At 35.2% G+C, this 25,419-nt stretch overlaps 1 protein-coding gene across 3 annotated transcripts in view; it reads left to right on the top strand.

Moving 5' to 3' along the window:
- The window catches only part of TBC1D23 (TBC1 domain family member 23), a 64,329-nt gene extending 42,747 nt beyond the window's left edge, over positions 1–21,582 (top strand). For 2 of the 3 annotated variants that reach the window (XM_050782054.1, XM_050782056.1), the window contains 8 exons: positions 2,052–2,094; positions 3,634–3,740; positions 7,273–7,412; positions 8,714–8,758; positions 12,849–12,937; positions 15,758–15,893; positions 17,159–17,353; positions 19,944–21,582. In XM_050782054.1, coding sequence (XP_050638011.1) covers positions 2,052–2,094; positions 3,634–3,740; positions 7,273–7,412; positions 8,714–8,758; positions 12,849–12,937; positions 15,758–15,893; positions 17,159–17,353; positions 19,944–20,025 — 837 coding nt within the window. In that variant the 3' untranslated portion in view covers positions 20,026–21,582. The remainder of the gene's footprint in view (positions 1–2,051; positions 2,095–3,633; positions 3,741–7,272; positions 7,413–8,713; positions 8,759–12,848; positions 12,938–15,757; positions 15,894–17,158; positions 17,354–19,943) is intronic. The other variant, XM_050782055.1, reaches the window with a different exon arrangement.
- Positions 21,583–25,419: the final 3,837 nt, after the last annotated feature.

Below are 25,419 nucleotides of genomic sequence, written 5' to 3'. Positions count from 1 at the left end.
GTTGGCCAGGCTGGTCTCGAACTCCGGACCTCAAGTGATCCGCCCTCCTCGGCCTCCTAGAGTGCTGGAATTACAGGCGTGAGCCACCGTGCCTGGCCTATTATGTTACATTGATCTTTATGTGTATTTATGTCCTAGTACTTTTTACAGTAGCTATATAATTCATCTTAATATCTTCATTTGAAACTGAATAAATGCATGTACACATTCATTCACAACACCTAGCCATCTTTCCTTTTTGTGTTTAAATATTGTCTTCAACACAACTAATTTGAATTAGTGATTTTATGCAACCTGCTTCTCTGCTTTTTTAAAAATGTCGCTCAGTGATGGCTTGTTTTGTATTAAAATAGTTACTTACTAGGTATTCTTTAGCAGTTTATGTGTTGAAGTCCTTACTTTGTATGGTCCTGAGCTATGGAATCAGCAAGATGGTAGGCCTGGTAATACACAAGCCACTCAATTTGGATTCATTTCTATTTATGTTGTATTTTACTGAGAATCTGGTTTGAAAAAATTAAAGACGAAATCCTTGAAAAGCAAAATCAGAGAAGAGGATATTTGGGAGAGGGATTGTAGGATAATTTTAAATTATATTAAAGGAAAGAGTTTAGAAGCATAGGAAATAACAAAAATAAGGAACCAAACTCGTTTCACTCATAAATTTAACTGGTCTATTCTAAACATGCTTCAGGCCAGGCAGGGTGGCTCACACCTATAATCCCAATACTTTGGTAGACTGAGATGGGAGGATCACTTGAGCCCAGGAGTTCAAGACCACCCTGGGCAACATAATGAGACCCTGTCTCTACAAAAGATAAAAATATTAACTGCGTGTGGATGTGTTCATCTGTAGTCCCAGCTGCTTGGGAGGCTGAGGCAGGATAATTGCATGAGCTGGGAGATTGAGGCTGCAGTGAGCCGTATTCATGCCACTGTACTCCATCCAGCCTGGGTGACAGAGCGAGACCCTATCCTCAAAAACAAAATAAAATAAAAACGCTTTAGTGTAAACTATACTGTATATTGTGAGGGCTGTCATAGGGCAAGAGTTTGGAATATTGTGAACTTTTTTAAATTATTCAAGTTCTTTGTGTGGTTTTATAAATTTTTCCCCCAATTTTTATTATGGAAAATTTCAAGGAAATGGAAAAGTAGGGAGAACTGAATGCCATAAACTCATTATATAGACATAACCACATCATTATCATACTTTATTAAAAAAAAATTTAGTGTTCAAGTTTCCCTGATTTTCCTAAGATCTAAAACAAGACGTTGACATTTGGTTGATGTCTTTTAAGTTTCTTTTAGTTTATAGGTTCCTTTTTTAAATTGTTTTCCTTGCATATTTTTGTTGGGAAAAGCAGTTAATTTGTGTTATAGAGTTCCCCACATTCTGGATTTTGCTGATTACATTCACATGGTGTCGTTTATCATGTTCTGTCCCTGGTATTTCCTGTAAGCCAGTAGTCTAAATCTAGAGATGTTCAGACTTCTTTGTTTAGGAGAAGGAGGTCCTGAGGGGGTGATGCCTGCCTCTTTTAGATGGTAAATACTATTTAGATATCTTTTTAGTGTTCCTCTTTTTTATTGTTGTTTTTATTACTTAGATCCATTATGTTTTTAGTAGTTTGCAAAATGGTAACATTCCCTTACTTCTTCATAATTAGCCATAATGTTTCTTTTTATATTATCTTTTAATAGAGGACCCAAATATTTTGAAAGCTTTTAAAAATCACTCTGATTACATCCTAAAATACTGTTTAATTTTGGTTTGAACATTGCACTATTGAAACAATAATACAAGTAAAATCAAGACTTGTTAATAGCCTTGAAGTTGTCCCCTTCTTCCCACCCAAGCACCAGACCCTTACAATATATAAGGTAAATGGATATACCTCTCTGTGCCAAAGTCCAAAATGTCAAGGAAATAAGAAAGCCCAGAAATTTAATATATAACTTGATATTGTATTTATCAGTGTTTTAGAACTAGCTGAAGTTTTAATAAAGTCACATTTTTGGAAGAATTTAAATTTTCTTTTCCATTACAGAAAAACAAAGAATATGTGAGTATTGCCAGTGGAGGATTTATGGGTAAGATTTTAATTTATTAGTTTTTTTCCTCTGTGTTTCAGAAGAAATTGTATTGATTATCAATAGAGTTGATCTGGAGTGATCACATTAGTTAATGGGTAGACTCTCTTCATTCATTCAATGTTTTCAGAAAAGGCAAGGCCAGGAGGACTTACAGATAACAGACAAACGTAATAGGCAGTTGAAATGAGTGACTATTTGATGTAAGACTATTTTAATAGATTTGTTTCCAAAAAATATTTTTGTAAAGATGAATGAAAAACTGTCCATGTGATTGCCTCTGTGGAGAAGGAGGATTAAATGATGGGACGGGGAAGGAAGAATTCAAGTAATACTTTTGATAGTATACCTTTTGGACTCTTTAGGTGTTTTATTATTTTATTTTTGAACTACTTGAAGGTATTCTCTGTTTAAAAAATGTTAGCTAAGTGGAACAAAATAAACTGATGTTTTCAGAACTGCAGACTAATATTTGATAATCTAGGAAAGTAAAATAATTGGCAAGATCTCTGCAGGCAAGTATTGAGAATTTTACTTTGCAGGCAGAGTAATAAGATTTTAAAAGAGCCTGTCTTACATTAGAAAAAGAGATTACAAAAATACTGAGCTGTAAATGCTGGGGAAAATCAATGATCAAATCAAATCAATATATAAGAATCACATGCTAACCAATTGTGCAACTGAAGCTCCAAAAATCAAATCAGTATATGTTGAGAGTAATGGAATCTTAGGCTTTAATCGTGGGAGTTAGGCTGTAACTTAGGATTTTTGGAACATTAGGATGTATTTCCTCTTGGTCTTTGTTGATATTAACAAGGATTATGATTATCTTCTATATATCATGACCTGATAACGACTTTTGAGGTTCATACCCAGAATGATGTACAAAAAAGGTTATTTTAATAAGTAGTGTTAAACATGTATTGGCCCTAGGCTCAGTGTTATTTATTAGAAATCCTGGTAATGATATAAAACTTGATTATTAAGCTTGTAATTCTCAAAAGTGTCTGAAAAGCATTTTTTTAATAGTATAGCCCAGATTTTGGAAATGTTTTTAAAACCATGGATTATTTATTCACCAAGAATAATATCTCTTTCTGTAACTGTTAATGCCTAACAATGCTTCTTTATTATGGGAGAGATTGATTGATGTCTCCTTATGGTATAACAAAAGTCACAATCGGTTTTCTATTAATCCTTTATGTCATAAAAATGTTGCAGAAATTATCTGTTAATACTTGAAAGATTTCCTTCCAAAGAAGAAAACATAAAGCCTATACAGTTATCATCACCTTTGGCGTCACTTAAGAAATGTTGTCCGTGTACAGAGGGTTTTAGAAGGAAGAAGAGGAAGGTTTGCTCTAGCTTGGAGGCCTTTTCTCCATCACAGACGTGCAGAAAGAAATACCTGTGATTATTTCCTTCGGTCCTTTTTTCTCAGCTGTGACATGTTTATTATATTTCGTTGGTAATGAATTTTTCCAAAGAGGGTTGATATTTTAGGTTTTGTTGTTGTCGTTGTTTTTAATTTATCTTAAGCACTGCAGCAGCACCTGGCAGACATTAATGTGGATGGACCAGAAAATGGATATGGCCATTGGATTGCTAGTACCTCAGGCTCAAGGAGCAGTATCAATTCTGTTGATGTAAGTGTATGTAGAGAGTACGTTACTGGATTTGGATAAGTTCCCAGAAAAGGTGATTAACTACTAAACCCCCACCATAACAGAAATGGAGTCAAAACATTTTAAACACATGCCATGAAGAGTCATAGTTTTGTGAGATTAATGAAATGATACAGCAAGCCTTTATTGTGAGATTAATGACATGATACAGCAAGCCTTCACAGCTAAACTAGGTGGGAGCTCTTGAAGTTCAGCTGCTGATTTCAAATTTCTCCCTGTCCATCTGTAGTTTGGTATCACGTAGTGACAGTTTTATGCTCTAGCTTAAATATCGATGGGGACAAATCTGGGTCCTATAAATAGCTGGGACTCTTAAGCAAGCTGATTCCAGGCATCTCCCAGTTAGTTTTTGCCAGAATACTAGGGCTCATAATCATCTCGTGCACATTGTATCTGTACCCATCCCCATCACAGACTTAAGTGATGTAAACTTGAGTCTATCCACATTGGAGAATTGGTCAGGCAGAGGAAGACAAGAACCAGTTTCCAATCCTATTTGATTTTTAGTTATTGAGATGTGTGTTACTACCCGGTTTTGCTACAGTGGATAAATCTGTTTTTCTGTTCTACTTTGGAAATATTTGGGTAATAGGTCTTTTGTGCTTTTCCAGTACTTCAGTATTTCATGTTAGTTGAATTAGATGTCATTAAATTATTTTCATAAATAATGGTCCTCATCTACCTAGTGATTATTTTTTAAAACAGAAATAGAAGGGACACTGCAGTACAAGGGCATGGTTAGTAGCTTGGGCCTACAGGTCTGACATACCTGGGTTCAGATTTCATCTACAACTCACTTTCTTCATGATCTCCAGCAAGGTCTTTGAGCTGTGATTTCTCCACCTGTGCAATAGAAATGTTAACAACATAACTTTCTTCCTAAGGATAACTTGAGGATTAACTGTGGAAGTAAATGGAAAGTATAGTACCTGTCACCAAATATTTAATAGTAGTTATTATGAAATTGTAACTCACTACCTGTGTTAGTTGAGGTTTATCTTCGGCCATGCAAATCGAAATCAGATTATTTTCACATCAGCAGATAAGGCTTGCCTGAGAATCTTATTTTTAACTTGATACTTATTTTTAACTTGATGCTCTTTGTGTGAAATCACCATTTACTTAGTAAATGTTTGCTGTTTTCACTTACAAATAACTAAATAGTATTTCATTGTCTGGGTATATTATAATTTATTCAGTTCTCTATTATTCAATATTTACATTGTTTCCAGTTTTTTTCTGTTACAAACAGTTTAATTTTTGTAGTGATAAATTTGCATATGCCATGATTATTTAGTCCTGGAAGTGGAATAACTTGATTAAAATGTTACCAAAGTCCTTAGACTTCTGCATTATTATCAAATGGCTCTCCAAAAAACATTCTAATTTATATTCCTGTTCACATCACTGGATAGTTTTTCTGTTGAAGCTTTTATATTCAGATTTGAAAAACGCTGATTGAGGCTATTTTAGAAATTATCTTAAAGCGCATTCTTTTCAAAGTACCAAAGAAGTTTTGCAGTTTAATTTGGCTTTGAATTTAGATACAGAAATAGAAACATAGTTTTTTGTGTTGTTAATGACATTTCTTCTAAAAATAAAAGTAACAGATGTTCATTGTAGCATCATATATAAATAAGAAAAGTATAAAGAAAACAAAATCACCTGTAGCTGTTCCAGAGATAATTTTGCCATTCATATTTAAAGTATTTTCATCAAACCCTTTTTAGTGAATGTGTTTCTTTATTTTAAAAGTAGTGATCATAGCAAACTAGAATTTTGTTTTCTGCTTTTTCACTAAACATATGAGCATTTTCTAGCATTTTAAAATGCTATTTAAAAATAGTATGAGTTTGTAATGGCTGTGTAATTTTCCATCAAATAGTACCCAAATTTCTGGGCACTTCCTTCCCATTAATTCTAAAGAGGAATTAATTGGCAAAAAAGAGGATTACTTTTAAATGTTTGACACCCATCACTGAATTTCCTTCTAGGAAGGTATATGTGAGCAATCCCATGAAACAATTTAAGAATTATACTCACAGCTATGCACAGTGGCTCATGCTTGTAATCCCAGCACTATGGGAGCCCGAGACAGGTGAATCACCTTAGGTCAGGAGTTCAAAAATTAGCCAGGTGTGGTGGCAGGTGCCTGTAATCCCAGCTACTCGAGAGGCTAAGGTTACAGTGAGCCGAGATCGTGCCACTCTCCAGCTTGGGTGACAGAGCAAGACTGTCTCAAAACAACAACAACAAAGAACAAACAAAAAAGAATTGTACTCGCATCTCTTACATTTGGTACATCAGGATAACTTTTCTTCAGAAAATAAAGGCCTCAGTGGCAGTGTCTTTAAAAAGCAAGCATTTACAAGGGATAAATATTTAAAAGTTTAGCTACATGGATAGTAGTTTGATTATACTTTTGCTTTATTTTTGTAGACTAGTCTAAGAAAGGTTAATAGTTTTAACTATTTCCTATTGAATAAATAAGGTAATTTCAGACTCCACACACATATGTGCAAATAGTAGTTTGATCATACTTTTGCTTATTTTTGTAAACTAGTCTGAGATAAGAAAGGTCAGTAGTTTTAACTATTTCTTTTATAATAAAGAAGGTAATGTCAGACTCCACACACAAATATGTGCAAGTATATCCTAATTTTGTATTCTACCTTCTATTCTTTTTCTTTTTCTTTTTTTTTTTTTTTTTTTTTGACACGGAGTCTCACTTTATCGCTCAGACTGGTGTGCAGTGGCACAATCTCAGCTCACTGCAACCTGCACCTCGCAGGTTCAAGCAGTTGTCTGCCACAGCCTCCCGAGTAGCTGGGATTACAAGTGCCCATCACCATGCCCGGCTAATTTTTGTATTTTTAGTAGAGATGGGGTTTCACCATTTTGGCCAGGCTGGTCTTGAACTCCTGACCTCGTGGTCACCCGCCTCGGCCTCCCAAAGTGCTGGGATTACAGGTGTGAGCCACCGCGCCCGGCCTCTACCTTCTATTCTTAAAATGATTTCACCTAATGAATTAGTTTGCAGCTGCCGCAACAAAATATCATACCACAGACTGGTGGCTTGACCAATGTAAATTTATTGTCTTACTGTTCTGGAGACTAAAAGTCGAAGATCAAAGTATTGGCAGGTTTAGTTTATCCTGAGGCCTCTCTCCTTGGCGTGTAGATGGCTGCCTTGCCCTCTGTGTCCTCACATGGCTTCTTCTCAGTTTTCATATGCTCATGTCTTTGTCTCTTATAAGGACACCAGTCAGACTGGATTAGAGACCACCTATAAAGACCTCATTTAACCTTAATTATGCCTGTAGAGGCCCTGTCTCCAAATACAGTCACGTTCTGAGATATACTGGGAGTTAGGACTTCAACATATGAATTTGGTGGGATTGCAATTCAGTCTATAGCATGTAGATAACGGTTAGCAGTAGTATGTCTTCTAGTCATTTAGAGAGCAGTTAATCCATCTGTCTTCTTTTTTTAGGGTGAATCTCCTAATGGCTCAAATGATAGAGGAATGAAATCACTAGTAAATAAAATGACCGTGGCTTTGAAGACAAAATCCGTTAATGTCAAGGAAAAAGTTATCAGTTTTATAGAGAATACATCAACTCCTGTGGATCGGTGAGTTGTTTATATAGTATGAGTTTATGATGAATAATTAAAACTAAAGAAATAATGTCTTACAGTAAGTAAATGTTAGTTGAATTGAATGTGTTCCAGAAAAGGATTATAAAGTACATTTGCTATTAGATGATTTCATCGTTTTCATTAGAATTGCAGGAATGTGCTTTATATCCATAATTATTCTCTCTTACTACTCAGAGATGCAAATAATGTATCTGTCACATCATGCCATTCACTAAAAATAATTTATGTCCCAGTATGTATTACTTTTCATATAGTAGCTGCTTCCCAAATGTCAAATGGATGGAGAATCATCTGCTGAATTCAGTGATCTCATAGTAAGAACTTCTTCCTCTGCTCCAAGAATTTAAAACCTAGAAAATCTGGTCATGCTAAATATAGCAGAAACCCACCTTCTGATGTTTAAGATCAGACTTTCATAGAATTTCGTTTACAAAACCCCATTTCCTTGTAAATTACAAATGAGGGACGTGGTTAACAACTGATAAACAAGTTTAAAAATATCTGTTTTATGTATCTTGTTTCTTATTGTAACTGAGGATACATATTTTTCTCCATGTATGAGTCTGTTTGATCCTTCCTGTTCCTAGAGTTCAAAGCTAGTCTTATAATTGCAACACAAAATTTGTTTTTAAGGAAGCCTTATATTGGAAATGTGTTATAATATTTGGTTTCACTTTCATGTCTTGCAGTATCCTGGGAAAACTGACGTATTTTACTTTAAGAACTGAATGTCAGGGCTTTGTTGTCTGTCCCTTTATTAAGTATAGTGTATATGCATACAAAAGTACATTTTTTTGCATTTAGTTAATAGCTGAGAAGGTAATAGATTATTTTCATTGATCCAAAAAATTGTACTTTATCCAAAGTGGTCAACTGATAATTACCAAGGTGTTTTATCAAGCCTGAAAGACTTGTTTATGCAGTAAAGTTATGTCTGTTCTCAAAAGCTAACCCTTTTACCTTTTGTTGGTGCTTCTAGGTTGGAGGACTGTTATTGCTACATTTTGTAGCATGAACATTTGCAATTTTATTTTAAAATTTATTTGTTTTATTTTAAAATGGACTGGTGATAACTAAGTCAAAAAGACTGCTGCCTTGATTTACTTGTAATTGGCTTTTCTTTGTTCTCCTTTGTACTTGGGATGATGGAAACATCTTTATAATGTACACTTTGGGTGAGAAAAACTGACTAAACTGTACCATATTTTTTGTTTTAAAGCTGTTGCATTTTTTTATAATCATTTTGTTCTGTCCTCTGCCTTGATTTGCTATAGAATGTCTTTCAATCTTCCTTGGCCAGACAGATCATGTACAGAGCGGTAAGCCAATGAGAGCATTTTTCTTGAACCATCCTTTTTCTTTAATATGCCTCATGCCATCTATAAGCTTTATGCTGTCTTGGCTCAAATTTCATGCAGCTATTTCAAATGCTAAACTTTTCTCATTCTGCTTTTAGGAGTGTGTCATATTGTTTGATATACTTTTCTTTTGTTTTTTGCTTGATCATTTTAATTTCTTTTCCTGCATGCTTGTTTGTATCACGCATTCCACAGATGAAAATTAAGTTTGTTCAAAACCTGCAGTTTTTATTCTGAGACAGGGAAAGGTGAAACAAAGAAAGCATGTGTGTGGTCACGAGTTGGCAGGTTATTTGCTTTGGTGCTCATTTGCTTCTATCTCCTGCCTAGCAGCAGAGAAAATTATAGCACCTAAAAATAGGCACCATTCATGGTTCAAAATTTTTGTTAATTAATGTACATTATGTAATTTTATATTTTTAGATTTTTCTTAATAAGATGTATGTATTTAGGTTGAGTTAGCATATATAAATCTAAAGAACTACAGTTCTAGGGTTCTGCCTTTGGTTTTTGTTGAAAAAACAATTACTTTTTTTTCTAGGTGGTGGATTACTTTAATGTATAATATGTCACTTCTCTAACCCAAATAAAATGAGGTGTCTCTCATTAAAAGACAAAATAAGTTTAAGGTTTAAAAATCTACTGGATCTTCAATTAGGATAACAAAAGAACTTTACTAACTTAACTCTGTGTGACTTTACAGTTCTTATACTCACAGAATTTTTCAGCAATTTAATTTAGAATATCAATTACAGCAACACCTACAAACATTTAAAAAGAAATTCTGTAAATCCTAAGTGGGCCAGAAAAAAAAAAAAAGAAATTCTAGTCATATTTTGAATGTAAGCTAAGCTTTGGAATAATGGAATGGAATTTGTCTCAGGTCACTTCAGTATTCTCAGTGACTTGAAGTAGCATTTTAAAAAATAATACTTCATTCTCTAAGACTATACTTTTGGCCGGGCGTGGTGGCTCACGCCTGTAATCCCAGCACTTGGGAGGCTGAGGCGGGCAGATCACGAGGTGAGGAGATCAAGACCATCCTGGCTTACACGGTGAAACCCTGGCTTACACGGTGAAACCCCCGTCTCTACTAAAAAATAAATAAATAAATACAAAAAAATTAGCTGGGCATGGTGGCGGGCACCTGTAATCTGAGCTCCTCAGGAGGCTGAAGCAGGAGAATGGAGTGAACCCGGGAGGCGCTGCTTTCAGTGAGCCAAGAGCGTGCCACTGCACTCCAGCCTGGGCGACAGAGAAGACTCCGTCTCAATAATAGTAATAATAATAATAATAATAATACTTCACTCTCTAATAACTTATGTTCTAAGAGTTTTGATTTATTGTGACTATTCCTACACAATGCCAATTACAAGACTTCTGCTAATAATTTTACCTAGCACTACTTTAAAGGAAATTGCTCCTTTTAAAATTATAATCTATTTGTGAATCATCCTTTCCATTTTATTCTGTTATAGGACCATTGAATTAGTCTAATTTTTTTAACTCCCAAGTTCCCAAATTATTAATTTTTGTAACTTAAATCATCTCTGATCCACAGTTAGATGTATTTGTTTAGAAAAGAGAATCTCATGAGAAGTTAGAATGAAGTAGGTTTCTTTCTAAGCTCAGTAAATTAAAGCCTACTCAAACCATACTAGAGATGTTTCTGTTATTACCATGGCAAAAAAGTATAGATACTATGCTTTAAAAAAATAGTCCAGCTGTTGAATTTTATTCATTTTTAGCCAGTCTTTCCAGAAATGTCTCAATAATTCTTAGCATTCATGGTTATAAAGACTTTGCATTGTATTATAAATCTTGATCAACAATTAATAATTTGGTTTTTAGGATTGTCTCTTTACTCATACTTTCTGGTTACTTGGTTATCTAGTTGTAGCAAATGCTTATTTGCTGTAAACATTTATCTTTGTTACTTTCTATGTTATGGCAGTTTAATTGTGCTTTAATATTAGAGAACTCATAATCTAATCTATCTAAAATTTTACAATCTAGATGGCATCAAAACATTTTTAGAGAAAGCTCTTACCTCTTTCTTTTGTAAGAAAGCTGAATCTGAGTTTCAAAGGCATCCAAATTATATCATTTTCTCTCTCTCTCTCATGAGCATAGTTTGGTAATTTATAGGACAGTTTTACATTAGATATATTTTAACATAAAACCAAATGATTATGTCACTTTTTGTTTAACCAGACTTTAAGCCTATGTATTGATTAACCTAACTTGTAATTTCCAATGAATATTTGTTATACACTAAACTCTCATTATGTTGAGGAATGTTATTTTGGAAGAAGTAAATCAACAGAATTAGGCTACAAAAAAATGTTTATTGATGATGTATATTTAAAATTATTTAAAGTATGGATTTGATCTCTATCTTCTGGGAAAATTGAATTCTAAACCTAAGTAAAGGCCAAGTGTGGTGATTCACACCTGTAATCTCAGCACTGGGAGGCTGAGGTGAGAGGATCATGGGTGCAAGAGTTCAGACCAATCGGCAGCATAGCAAGATCCTGTCTCTGAAAAAATAAAAAAATTAGGCGTGTGGTCCTGCACCCCTGTGGTCCCAGCTTCATGGGAGACTGAGGCAGAAAGATTGCATGAGCCCAAGAATTCGAGGCTGCAGTGAGCTAAGATTGTGCCACTGTACTCCGGCCTGGGTGACAGAGCGAGACCCTGGCTCTAAAATAATAATAATAATAACTAAAGGCATGTAACTTGATTTTTTTTCTCACATTGGAATATCTCTTGAAAACAGAAGATTCTGAGTGTTTTCATACATTACATGCACACACCCCAAAAAGCTAGAGTCTTCCTTTGTAGTAGGTAATTTTAGCTGATCCTTATCCTACAAGTAAAACAATGCTTTTCCCCTCAGAAACACATGTAGTATTTTGTTGACACATTTTAATTTTACCTCTTAGTTTATTTGGGATTACCCGAAAATTAATAGGGTATTAATTTTTATGTTAAAAAGAGAGGTCACACTTCCTGTAGACCGAATCAAGCTTGAGTTTACATGAGTTGACATGAGTTGACATGAGTTGACATGAGTTTACATGAGTTTACATGCTGCTGCCTTTTGAAAAAGAGGCAGATTCTTTTTTTTGCCTTGAGGTGGAGTTTCACTCTTGTTGCCCAGGTTTGAGTGCAATGGCGCGATCTCGGCTCACCACAACCTCCGCCTCCCAGGTTCAATCGGTTCTCCTGCCTCAGCCTCCCAAGCAGCTGGAATTACAGGCATGTACCACCATGCCCAGCTAATTTTGTATTTTTAGTAGAGACGGAGTTTCTCCATGTTGGTCAGACTAGTCTTGAACTTCCGACCTCAGGTGATCCACCCTCCTCGGCCTTCCAAAGTCCTAGGATTACAGGAGTGAGCCACCGCGCCTGGTGGAGGCAGATTCATTTTTATGGCTTATATTTGCACAACAAAAGTAGAATCTTCATTTCTATTGAAACAAAAGTAACAGTAATAAAAAAAATGGGAAGATAACCCTTAAGACACTTGCACTTATATGAGAAACCTTAACCACTCATGTTGGAATTTGAATACTTGGTGTCAGTAACTTATTTTACCTAACAGACATGAAGGTAGTACCAGGCGTTGTCCTAATAGTTTTACAATAAAATTAACCGATTTAGTTCTCACGATAACCCTGACAGATAGATATTGTTAGCACTATTTTACAGAGGAGGAATCAGAAGCACAGAAATCTAAATAACTTGCACAAGGCCAAACAGATCTAAACATTAGTTTTAATATGGATATTAAAATTGTTTAAAATTTAATTTTTACATATTTAAGAGCATTCAGTCTACCAAGGCCTTATGCCACTTTTGCTAACATAATTTCTTTATCTTCTTTTAATTTCCTTAACATAGCTCTCCTAAAACTATGGCTAGTGCACAGGGTTTTGCGGGGGATAAGGAATATTTACATTTTGTGTGAATATTCAAATGATGCTTGGTAAAAATCTTTGAAAACTTCTTAAATGATTATTTCTTCCCTAAAATTCTTTGAATATAGGCATGTGAGCAGCAGTGACAGAGTGGGCAAGCCTTACCGTGGTGTAAAGCCTGTTTTCAGCATTGGGGATGAAGAAGAATACGACACAGGTGTAGTAATACACTTAGCTACAGATGGCTTTGCTCAGTCATCAGGAGTGATTACAGCAGTCATTCTGGGAATAGCCAATCAACTGCTTTTTTAAAAAACAGATTCTGTAGAAATAATTGGAGAATCTGTGGCTTTCTATTAAGAGTTTGGTTTTAGACACCTTGAATTGTACCTATTAGAAATCCAAGCAGAAATGTTAAGTAGAGGCAATTGATTATAGGTGCCTTCAGCTGAGGAGAGAGGTCTAAACTGATGATAATTTGAGGGCTATCAGTGTAGAAATAGTATTTAAATCCAAGTGATGGGATTGAAATTCCTTTGATCAATCACCTAGGAGATTGAGAGTTGTGGGACTAAAGCACTGAAAATTACAAAATTGGGGATAAGTTTTTTGAAACTGGAGGCAATATCCTAAAGGGCCACAAGATGGTGATATTGTGTCAGGGAAGGTTGTCTTCTCTGTGGTTATGTTTTTTAAAAATAATTTAGACCAGGCTCGGTGGCTCACGCCTGTAATCCCAGTACTTTGGGAGGCCGAGGCAGGCAGATCACTTGAGGTCAGGAGTTCAAGACCAACCTGACCAACATGGTGAAACCCTTTCTCTACTAAAAGTACAAAAATTAGCTGGGCATGGTGGTGCATGCCCGTAATCCCAGCTGATTGGGTGGCTGAGGCAAGAGAATCGCTTGAACCCAGGAGGCGGAGGTTGCAGTGAGCCAAGATCGTGCTACTGCATTCCAGCCTGAGCGACACAGCGAGACTATCTCAAAAAAAAAAAGAAAAAAATTTAGTCTTTGGTTTATAATTCTACTGCCCAGTTCATCCTAATTGAGCAATCATAACTAATATTGGTTAATATGTGTTAGGTAAGCAGTCATAACTAATTTTGGTTACTATGTGTATTGAGTTAGGGAAAAAATATATAAATGTGCAGAATGAGGAAAAAAGACTCCCAAATCTCACCTTGCTTTTTCCAGTTAGTAAAACTTGTTGCATATTTCCCATTTCAGCTCGTGTATCTCCTCATTCTCCTTCTATCATATAAACATACCGTACTTTATTTAGTCCGTCTTCCAGTTGACACTGGTGGTTTCCCAGGGTTTTTGTTTGTTTCAAATGGCAATGGATCTTTATATAAAGATATATATGCAGATTAGCTTTTGATGAAAGTATATTCAGAGGGTAAATTCTTAGCAGTCAGATTGCTAAGTTATGGGGAATCACATGTGACATTTTAGTAGATACATGAAATCACTTTCCAGAAAACTTGCACAGAGGTAAATGTGATATTTCTAATTGTTTCCTTTTCTTCTTTTTTCCCCTCTCTATTGCCATCTTCTTTCTGTTATCTGTCTCTCCCTTAATATCTCAACTTCTTCCATTAACAAAGGGGAGAGGGAAATGGATGAATAAATTGTGGCATATTTACATTTATCGTGTATCTACATACACATATTTACAATATGGAAAATTGGACCATAATGGAAGTGAGAAAATGAACTATGTGTATCAGTATGTATGAATTTCAGATGTTGGGAGTAGGGTAGCAGTTGCAGAAGAATGCAGTTGAGTAGTCTACTTTTTATATACATTTGGTTTGTCGAATACTACTGTATATTATTTAGGGATATGCATACATGTTATGGGATTTGCATATATACATACATGTTAAAGCATGTATACTACTGTATGTATAATACTACTGTATATTATTTAGGGATATGCATACATGCATACATGTTAAAGCAAAGACATATATGGAACTGATAACACCAAATTCAGATAGTATTTCTTGGTGGGGAAGGGAGGAGAATGTGAGTAGGAAGAGATACATGAGAGGTTCACTTTTGTGTAAGCTGGAGTGTAGATACGTGCGATTTCCTTTTTCATTATGTCTGTATATTTAGCAGTATTTGCTAAAAAGCAAAGGACAGAACCTATAATTATTTACCTTAGAGACTGTATTTTCCCTTTCTTAAATTAGAAAATATAATTAATTATATTAATATATAAATATAATTAGAAAATATAATTATTTTATATTTCTCTTAGGGAAAATAACCCTAGATTTTTACTTATTTATCCCAGGATTGATTATTTTCTTTAAAATCAAAAAGCAGCAAGATAAAAAGAAATCTACCATCTTTACCCTCAAGATACTGCGTATTTAACAATTCAGCCATCTCTTTACAGACTAGTCAGATCATAGTTAGGTTATGCATATCAAAACAATTGAAATTCCCCAAATAGTTTAATCTTTAAAAATGTATTCTTAATGTTTACACTTGACTTTGTTACTGTATGAAAGTGATGTTTGATAATAATATTTCTATATTAATATCAGTGGCATAAGGAAATAGAGTAGCAGGATTAGAATTGGTTGTGTTATTCTTTTTTTTTTTTTTTTTTTTTTCTTTTTTTTTTGAGACAGAGTCTCACTCTGTCACCCAAGCTGGAGTGCAGTGGCACAATCTCAGCTCACTGCAACCTCCTGGGTTCAAACGATTCTCATGCCTCAGCCTCCCAAGTAGCTGAGATTACAGGTGTGCACCACCACGCCCAGCTAATGTTTTGTATTTTTTAGTAGAGACGAGGTTTCACCATGTTGTCCAGGCTGGTCTCGAACTCCTGCCCTCAGATGATCTGCCTGCCTTAGCCTCCCAAAGTGCTGTGATTACAGGCGTGAGCAACTGCGCCCACCCTGTTTGTTTTTTAATCCATATCTTCAAAATACTACTGAAATTTTTTTAGACTGTTAGAGAATGTATCATTTTAAAAGTTGGTAATATCCATATTTAACACTTTATATTTTTTATAGATGAAATTGACAGTTCTTCAATGTCAGATGATGATAGAAAAGAGGTTGTAAACATTCAGACTTGGATAAACAAGCCAGATGTCAAACATCATTTTCCTTGTAAAGAAGTAAAAGAAAGTGGACACATGTTTCCCAGGTACTTTTAAAAATGTCTTCATCAGAAGTAAAATTGAATTTAGGGAAGTTAATACAAAACTGAACTACAGAAGAACCTTTGTTTATCCTAGTACAATAAGTTATAATTTCCTTCTGTCTACTTATATAATAGGTCTTGAATTATAACAGTATTTCTTATATAATTTTTATTTTGAAAAATTTTATACAAAAATGTTGAAGGAATAGTACATTGAACACCCTTATGATTCTTTGATCAACTGTTAACACCTTTTAATACCACCCCATTTCGTATGTATATATGTACATATACATGTATATGTACACTTTTGTCAAACCTTTCAAAAGAAGGCTACAAATGTGACACTTCACCCCTAAATGCTTCAGCATAAACCTCCCAAGTATATGAGCATTCTCCTGCACAACTTCAATGCCATTACCCCACCTAAAAATTTTTGTAAATCCATCATTTGTCATACAGATCATACCCCAATTTTTCAGTGTTCCCAAAGTATCTTTTGAAGTGTGTTTTTTCTTTCTGATCCATGATCCAGTTCATGGTTCACACATTGCATTGTCTGTTACGTGCCTTTAGTCTCACCCTGTGTGCAGCAGAACTCATCCCCCCACTCCCTCACTTCCCTTTTCTCTTCATGATGAATGAATCCTTTGAGTCCAGGTCAATCATCCTGCGGAATGTTCCACATTCTGGGCTTGTCTGATAATTGTCATATGGTATTACTGTACATAAAAATGTGAAAGTATTAAAAAGAAGCTGAGGTACAGGGGTTGTGGGTGAGTGTTAATAATACTATGCTCATTTTGCCTTCAGGATCCAGTTACAGAGTATTACAAAATATGTAGGGAAACCCAACAATTGCCTAGTGATCTTGGATATTAGATATAGGATATGGTGCATTGAATGAGAATAGTTTATGAATATAGGTAATAGTGTTAAAAATCTGAAAAGTAATATACTCCTTTTCAATAAAAGATATATTGTAATGATTTCTATGTTGTATGGAACTTTGTATTACATTTATTATATTACTTTTAAATCATTGCAGGATTATCTGTTAATAAAATATTAATTTTGCATACAATTAAAAGCCTTTAATGTGTAGTTTACTTGTTTATAGATTAACCTCTGTTTGTATCTTTTAACTCAAATAATTTTATTTAGAGTTGAACATTTTTAATAATTGGGGTGGTTGTTTCAAAACAACACCTGTTTTGAATTACATTTACTTAAATTTTTTTTTCTTTTAATGCTCTTTTTGTCTCAAGTCATCTGTTGGTTACCGCAACACATATGTATTGTTTAAGGGAGATTGTTTCACGGAAAGGATTGGCTTATATACAGTCTCGACAAGCGCTGAATTCTGTAGTTAAAATTACATCCAAAAAAAAACATCCTGAACTCATTACCTTCAAGTATGGAAATAGCAGTGCTTCAGGAATAGAAATCTTGGCAATTGAAAGGTAAGATTTTCCTTAGGATGATATTATCTGAATTACTGCAGTTCACTATAAAGAGTTTGTTTCTCTATTTTGGGGAATGGATGGTGGAATAGGATAGGTGAACCACTTTTAGTGTTTCTTATTATCTCTTCCTCCCCAGTCCTTAGCCATATGTGGTTTAGCCATTAGCACATGATTTGAGTAAGTGCCATAGCAAATTTCATAAAGTTTCTGACGCAAGGATCCTTGTTGTTAATCTACACCAGTGCTGCACTAATTGCTGGCTTGCAGTGAAGTAAGAAACTTGTTTTAGAGTATGTCAATATTTTTATTTTCCTTCACAGAAAAATTCTTGTTTTGACAAACTGTCAGTGAACTAAGCAGTGTGCTGGGTGATATAGGTAATTTACACCCTGGTACAAGCCCCCCACTTTATCTCATTGTGGTCACTAACAGTTCACAGACTGGCCCAAGGGCTGTGGACCACACTGATATTGATACTAAACCATTTTTAAATCTATAGATAAAAATATGAAGCCCAGAGGAGTTGAATGACTTCTCAGATCCTGACACTTAGTTTGTGACAGATCCAAATATAGCCTTTCTGACTCCTGACTTGTGGTTTATTCCACCTTGCATCAGTTCAAGTTGTTCCCCTCCTGAGATTTAGGATTACACTTCTTGTTTACAGGAGTGCTTGGATAAAGAGTAAGCTTAAGGTCATATCGGAGCACTTTTAAATAATCAACTTCAATTGGAAGGGGAAATTATTCAGTTTCTTTGATCTTGTACTGACAGGTAGCAAACATCATGAATCTGTACTGTTTTATGTACTTTGTTAAAAGAAAATAATACCCGATTTGTAAAAACAATCACTTTGTTGCTTTATGTAAGAATAAATATTTACATAGTGATATTTTCAATTAATAGAAATATAAAGAATATTTCATTCTAATTCTCTGTTAACACATTGATGAGTATCATCTCAGATTTTTTTAATGCATATGTTATTTCTTTATTAAAAACTAGATAAATGTGATACAGGCTTGTTTTTGTGTTCTGATTTTTTAAGAAAACAGTATAGTGTGATATATTTACATTTTAATAAATATAAATTATTATTATTATTTTTTGAGACAGAGTCTCTCTCTGTCGCTCAGGCTGGAGTGCAGTGGTGCGATCTTGGCTCACTGCAAGCTCTGCCTCCCGGGTTCATGCCATTCTTTCTGCCTCAGCCTCCCAAGTAGCGGGGACTATAGGCGCCCACCACCACACCTGGCAAATTTTTTGTATTTTTAGTAGAGGCAGGGTTTCACCGTGTTAGCCAGGATGGTCTCGATCGACTGACCTTGTGATATACCCGCCTCGGCCTCCAAAAGTGCTGGGATTACAGGCGTGAGCCACCGTGCCCAGCCCAATAAATATAAATTCTTAACTTTTTAATGGTAGATATTCTGTTATAAGGATTTCTCAGGAGATTGATTTAACAAGCCTCATGTTGATTGGCATTTACATTATTTCATATGTTTCACTATTAATCTTCTAGTGGGCCTTTAAAAAAATCTATATTTACATAGTTGTCCAATTCATCTTCTCAGGATAAATTCCTGCAGGTAGATTCAGTGGGTCTCTGAGGTATACACATTTTAATATCTACTGATAAATTAATTTTAACCAAAGGATATTTGAATTATGACTTTGTCATGCATAGTAAAAGTTGAGAATTATGTTTTAAAGGCTTTCCCATAAATTTTGCTAAATAAATTGAAGTTTATTATATATAGATCAACATCTTTTTTTTAATTCAGAGTTGTGGCAGATAGTCTTAATAGTGGAAGATAAAGTAACTAGATTCTCCCTCTGCCTTTCTTCATTGATATTTATGGTTTCTATTCTGCCTTGCATATGTAACACTTACAGATGATTTATACAGTGGAATTGTTAGGTTTTACAGAAAATGCTGTGGAAAAAAAAACAAAAAAACAAAAAAACCCACTATTTTTATTCTCCAAGAAAATGGACATTTAATCTATAGTGTCGATATTTTGTAATAGTTATCATATGTCTTTGTCTTTTTTAAATATTTCAGACCTTACAACACCATTTTATTATGTACATAACCCTCTGTAAAGTTTGGATAACTACACCTATTTTTTATGTAGGAATCTGTTTTGGTGAACTTAAATTACTTGCTTAAAGTCAAACTATTAAGTGTTGGAATTGTCATTGTCTTTGGAATTGGATACCAACAATTTGTATGTGATTTCTGTAGCTAATTGAAGGTACATCTGTATTGGGGAGTGGAATATTACATTTTTAATCTTGTGTTTTATCTAGCTATTACCTATATTTAATAATGGCTCAAAGAATTTTAGCTTTACACTGTATGAAAAATGACACTGCCTTTGCATTTAGGTTTTCTCTCTTTCAAAATAAGCTTTGGATTATGTTCAAATAAGCTATGGGAGTACATAGGAGGCATTTCTGCTGGCTTTGTGGGTTAGGGAAAGCTTCCCATTGGAGGCGACCTATCAGCTGAGTCTTGAAGGGAAAGCACTGTATTAATATATATATGTGTATATATATATATGTATTTTTTCCCTCCCCTTAGGTATTTGATTCCAAATGCAGGGGATGCTACTAAAGCCATAAAACAGCAGATCATGAAAGTTTTGGATGCTTTGGAAAGTTAATATAAAAGAAAATTATATAAAAAGAAATTAAGACAACCAAGAGAAACATGGACATATACTTCCTGGTGAATACTAACTGGAGACCTTTCATTTGCTCATGGGGCTGCTTAAATAGCAGGTCTAAGAAAGCATAAATTATTATAATCAATCTGTGGACAGTAAACTTTTTAAAAGTGTTTCTTTTGCATTTTGGTTTTATAAAATGATGTATTATAAAGGTCAGTTATTAAATTACTTTGAAGTAACTGACCCTGTGCCCTTATGGACTAAGTAAGGATACAGAATGCAGTTCTGTTTTGAAGAGCTGTTTTAAGGGAACATGCATCACTTTCGGGTTCAAAAACAGCTGTACATGTACATATCTGCAGTGTCTTCACTGAAAATTAGAGATAGAATTAGTTGAGGAGACTTCCTTAATTGCTAGATTGTTTTACCCACTGAGCAATATCAGAAACTAAGAACATAAATAATTCATTCACTGTTTCTGTTCTTCTTAAGAAGAGTGAAATCTTTTTAATGGAATGGTTGAAGATTCCTGCCAACTCAAAATACAGTACAGCTAGTAAAATGTTGAAACATCATTTTCTAAATCACCTTTGCTCCATTAGCTAATTATTTGGACACTAAATGCTTCAAAGATAAGAAACTTCATCCTAACGATTTATAAAGAGCAGTTGAAAGCATTAAAATAAGTAGGTAGGCTGTTAAGATTAACATTTTGGGGACAGAATTGTGTCTGTAAAAATGTCGTTGGTTTTTATTACAAGTGGATTATTTGATTTATATTTTAAAACAAGTGTTTAAGCCACATTGATTTGTCCTCATTGAGGATTATGGTCTGTAACCACAGTAATATCCACTTATATAAATGCCAAATAATCAGAGAGCTTATAAAGTACAATTGTTTTTGTCATCATTTTCTGAATTTCTTTCTCTTCTTTTGGTTTTATCCTCTCATTGAAGTTCCAGTGGTTTGAATTTATTTTTGGACACATTGTCTTAATGTACTGAAAATTGCTCTGCTGTGGTTTTGCAGAGTTCTTCATTTCATGTATAGTGGTCCATATTAGACACATTTGGTAAGAGAAATCCAGGAACACATTTAGGGCCATGGAATGATATTTTGTAAAATCCATTTGGGAAGTTGCAATACCCACAATCTGACGTGTCCTAAAATGTAATGGATTATCTCTAAGGGGTTGATGGGAGAAATATTTAGATGTACCTGGTTAACAGCCAGTCATTTTGATTTACTTATGGAAATCAAGTGAAGAGAAGGCAACATAATTCAGGAAATCTTATTCTAATATCTAATAAAAACAGTTTGAGTGGTTGAAGACATCTGCATGAAATTGCACCTAGGTGCATTACTTGGTATAACTCTCCCCTAAAACTGTTGTATTGCATTTTTTCCCTTTTCTTGGCACCCCTTTAGAAATGTGCTGAAGTCTCATTTTTCACCCATTTCAGCCATGGGACATTTTTCATAATATTATTGTAAAGATGTTTGTGTTACTGTTTATAAATTACAATTGTAAATAAATTAATACAGTTTGCTCAGAACTTTCTTCTTAAAGACGCTGTCTCTCTCTTTCTTTTCCCTATTTGCAAATCTCTTAAGACCGCAAAATTAGAGAATTGAACTACACAGTTACAGGATTATTTATGACTATTAAACGAAAATACATTTCATTGAATGTTCTAGGCACTTGTGTAGCTCATCCTCCCTTCACTGGCCCACTGACCACAGAGCTGGGAATCACTCTGGGGTGGCCACCTCTCATGGGCTTTCATGATTGCACAGGTTGCGACTTTAGGAGGTTGTTATTTTTTGTATTTTCAAGAGAAGGAAACCAAGGCTCAAAGAAATTGAGTGAAAAGAGAAAGTATTCCTCTTATCTCCACACTCGCTGGAAATTATTTTTGTCCATGAAGGTATACAATTATTTCTCCTGTATAGGATTGATGCCATTTGCTCACCATTATTAATAAAACTTGGTCATTATGATAAATTTGTATTGACATACTCAGCCGTTTTTGTCACTGTGTTTCACACAGGACCTTTAACTCCTTAGCATGATACTCTGACATTAGACTAACCAGCTGTAACTTGGCAGTCCTAGTTAAAATTGATAGTTTGATGTGGGGGACCCCAACCCTGTAGGTTGAATGAGTAATGAATGTAGTATCTCAGTTTGAACATTAACATCTTGAACTTAACATACTTATTGAAGTATTCACATGCCTTAAAGTTCCCCCTTTTCAGTAGTTATTGGAATATCCACAGAGTTGTGCAACTCTAGTTCTAGAACATTTCGTCACCTCAGAAAAACAGAACAAATCTATACCTGTTAATAGTCACTCTCCTTTCCTCTTCCCTCCAACCCTTACCAAGCACCATTTTACTTTCTGTCTCTGTGGATTCCGGACATTTCATTATAAAAGGAATCATACATTGCCAGCTTTTTTCACTTAATATACATATTTTGTTTTTCTAATTTTTAATTCACATCTAATTCTTCAAAACATATATACATATTTTTTTTTTTGGGTGGGGGGCGGTGAATGGAGTCCCACTGTGGCGCCCAGGCTGGAGTGGAGTGGTAAGATCTCGGCTCACTGCAACCTCCACCTTCCCTGTTCAAGCAATTCTCCTGCCTCAGCCTCACGAGTAACTGGGACTACAGGTGTGTGCCACCACACCCGGCTAATTTTTGTATTTTTAGCAGAGACAGGGTTTTGCCATGTTGGCCAGGCTGGTCTCGAACTTGTGACCTCAAGTGATCTGCCCGCCTCAGCCTCCCAAAGTGCTAGGATTACAGTCATGAGCCACCATGCCCAACCTCAAAACATAATATTTTAAAGCTTCATTTGCATTGTAGCATGTATCAGAATTTCATTTTTTGTGGCTGAATAGTATTTTATTGTATAGATATAACTCATTTATTCATCAGATGGTGGACATTTGGGTTTCTTCCACTTTTTGGCTTTTATGAATAATGCCCTGTGAACATTTGTGTACAAATTTTTGTGTTATACGTTTTCAGTTCTTTTGGATATTTACCTAGGAGTGGAATTACTGAGTTGTATGTTAATTCCATGTTTAACTTTTCGAGGAACTTCCAAACTATTCCACTTTACTTCCCCACTGGCAATATGAGTGATTTCTCCACTTGCTTGCCAATACTTGTTACTGTGTCTTGTTGATTATAGCGATCCCTAGAGTGGCCACTGGGTACACCCGCAAGTTCACTAACTGGGCAAGGAAAAACAGGTTGCCCATTTTTCATATCAGTGGAGTTTGATGGAAAGAGAGGCACATTTTTGGAGTTGTTATTATGTGTCAGAGACTGGAGAACATTGATTAAGGAAGCATTTTCATTTTCCTGATTGATGAGAAAAGAATTCAGCTATGGTCACTTACCCCTGCGAGAATGTTATGCAGAGTTTTATGTGGCATGCAGTGTGTTATGTAGTGCTTAATAGAAATATTTTTTTTACCGAGGACTTTTAAGGATCAAGGACTTAAATCTAAGATCTGAAATTATAAAAATTCTGGAAGATAACATCAGAAAAACCCTTCTAGACACTGGCTTAGGCAAGGATTTCATGACCAAGAACCCGAAAGCAAATGCAATAAAAACAAAGATAAATATTTGGGACTTAATTCAACTAAAGAGCTTTTTTCATGGCAAAAGGAACAATCAGCAGAGTAAACAACCCACAGAGTGGGAGAAAATCTTCACAATCTACACATCTGACAAAGGACTAATATCCAGAATCTACAGCAAACTCAAATTAGCAAGAAAAAAATCCCATCAAAAAGTGTGCCCATGGAATACTATGCAGCCATAAAAAAGGATGAGTTCATGTCCTTTGTAGGGACATGGATGAAGCTGGAAACCATCATTCTGAGCAAACTGTCACAAGGACAGAAAACCAAACACCGCATGTTCTCACAGGTGGGAATTGAACAGTTAGAACACTTGGACACAGGGTGGGGAACACACACTGGGGCCTGTCGTGGGGTGGGGTGAGGGGGAGGGATAGCAGGAGAAATACCTACACCAACATGGCACATGTATACATGTGTAACAAATCTGCACATTGTGCACATGTACCCTAGAATGTAATATAATATTAATATTTGGGCTCTTAAGTATAATAATAAAAAATTCAGGACATATAAAAAGTAAAATTGTGTTCTACCACAAAAGAAAGTGTGCTAAGGACATGAATAAACAATTCTCAAAAGAAGATATACAAATGGCCAAAAACATGAAAAAATGCTCAACATCACTAATGATTAGGGGAACGCAAATCAAAACCACAATGTGATACCATCTTACTCCTCCAAGAATGGCCATAATCAAAAAATTAAAAAATAATAGATATTGGCATGGATGCTGTAAACAGGGAATGTGTCTATGCTGCTGGTGGGAATGTAAACTAGTACAACCACGGTGGAAAACTGGAGATTCCTTAAAGAATTAAAAGTAGAACTACCATTTGATTCAGCAATCCCACTGCCGGCTATCTCCCCAGAGGAAAAGAAGTCATTGGCTGGTCATGGTGATTCACACCTGTAATCTCAGCACTTTGGGAGGCTGAGGCAGGTGGATCATCTGAGGTCAGGAGTTTGAGACCAGCCTGGCCAAAAAGGTGAAACCCTGTCTCTACTAAAAATGCAAAAATTAGTTGGGCATGGTGGTGGGCGCCTGTAATCCCAGCTATTTGAGAGGCTGAGGCAGGAGAATTGCTTGACCGCAGGAGGTGGAGGTTGCAGTGAGCTGAGATCACGCCATTGCGCTCCAGTCTGGGTGACAGAGCAAGATACCATCTCCAAAAAAAAAAGTCATTATAAGAAAAAGATAACTTGCACATGCATGTTTATAGCAACACAATTTGCAATTGCAAAAATATGGAACCAGCTCAAATGCCCATCAATCAACAAGTGGATATATATATATATATATATATATATATGTATATATATGATGGAATACTATTCAGTCATAAAAAGAAATGAATGAATGGCATTCGCAGAGACCTGGATAATATTGGAGACTATTATTCTAAGTGAAGTAACTCAGGAATGGAAAACCAAACATCATACGTTCTCGCTCATAAGTGGGAGCTAAGCTATGAGGATGCAAAGGCATAAGAATGAGACAATGGAATGTGGGGATTCGGGGAAAGAGTGGGAAGGGGGTGAGGGATAAAATACTACAAATAGGGTGCAGAATGTACTGCTCAGGTGATGGGTGTACCAAAATTTCACAAATCACCACCAAAGAATTTACTCATGTCACCAAAGACCACCTGTTCCCCAATAACCTATGGAAATAATTAAAATAAAATGAAAAAAAATAGACTCCCACAAATAATGGGCAG

Source organism: Macaca thibetana, chromosome 2 (assembly GCF_024542745.1).
Source record: "Macaca thibetana thibetana isolate TM-01 chromosome 2, ASM2454274v1, whole genome shotgun sequence".
Classification (NCBI taxonomy): domain Eukaryota; kingdom Metazoa; phylum Chordata; class Mammalia; order Primates; family Cercopithecidae; genus Macaca; species Macaca thibetana.
Note: the sequence above shows the minus strand (reverse complement) of the source record. Positions and strands in the feature narration are given on the sequence as shown.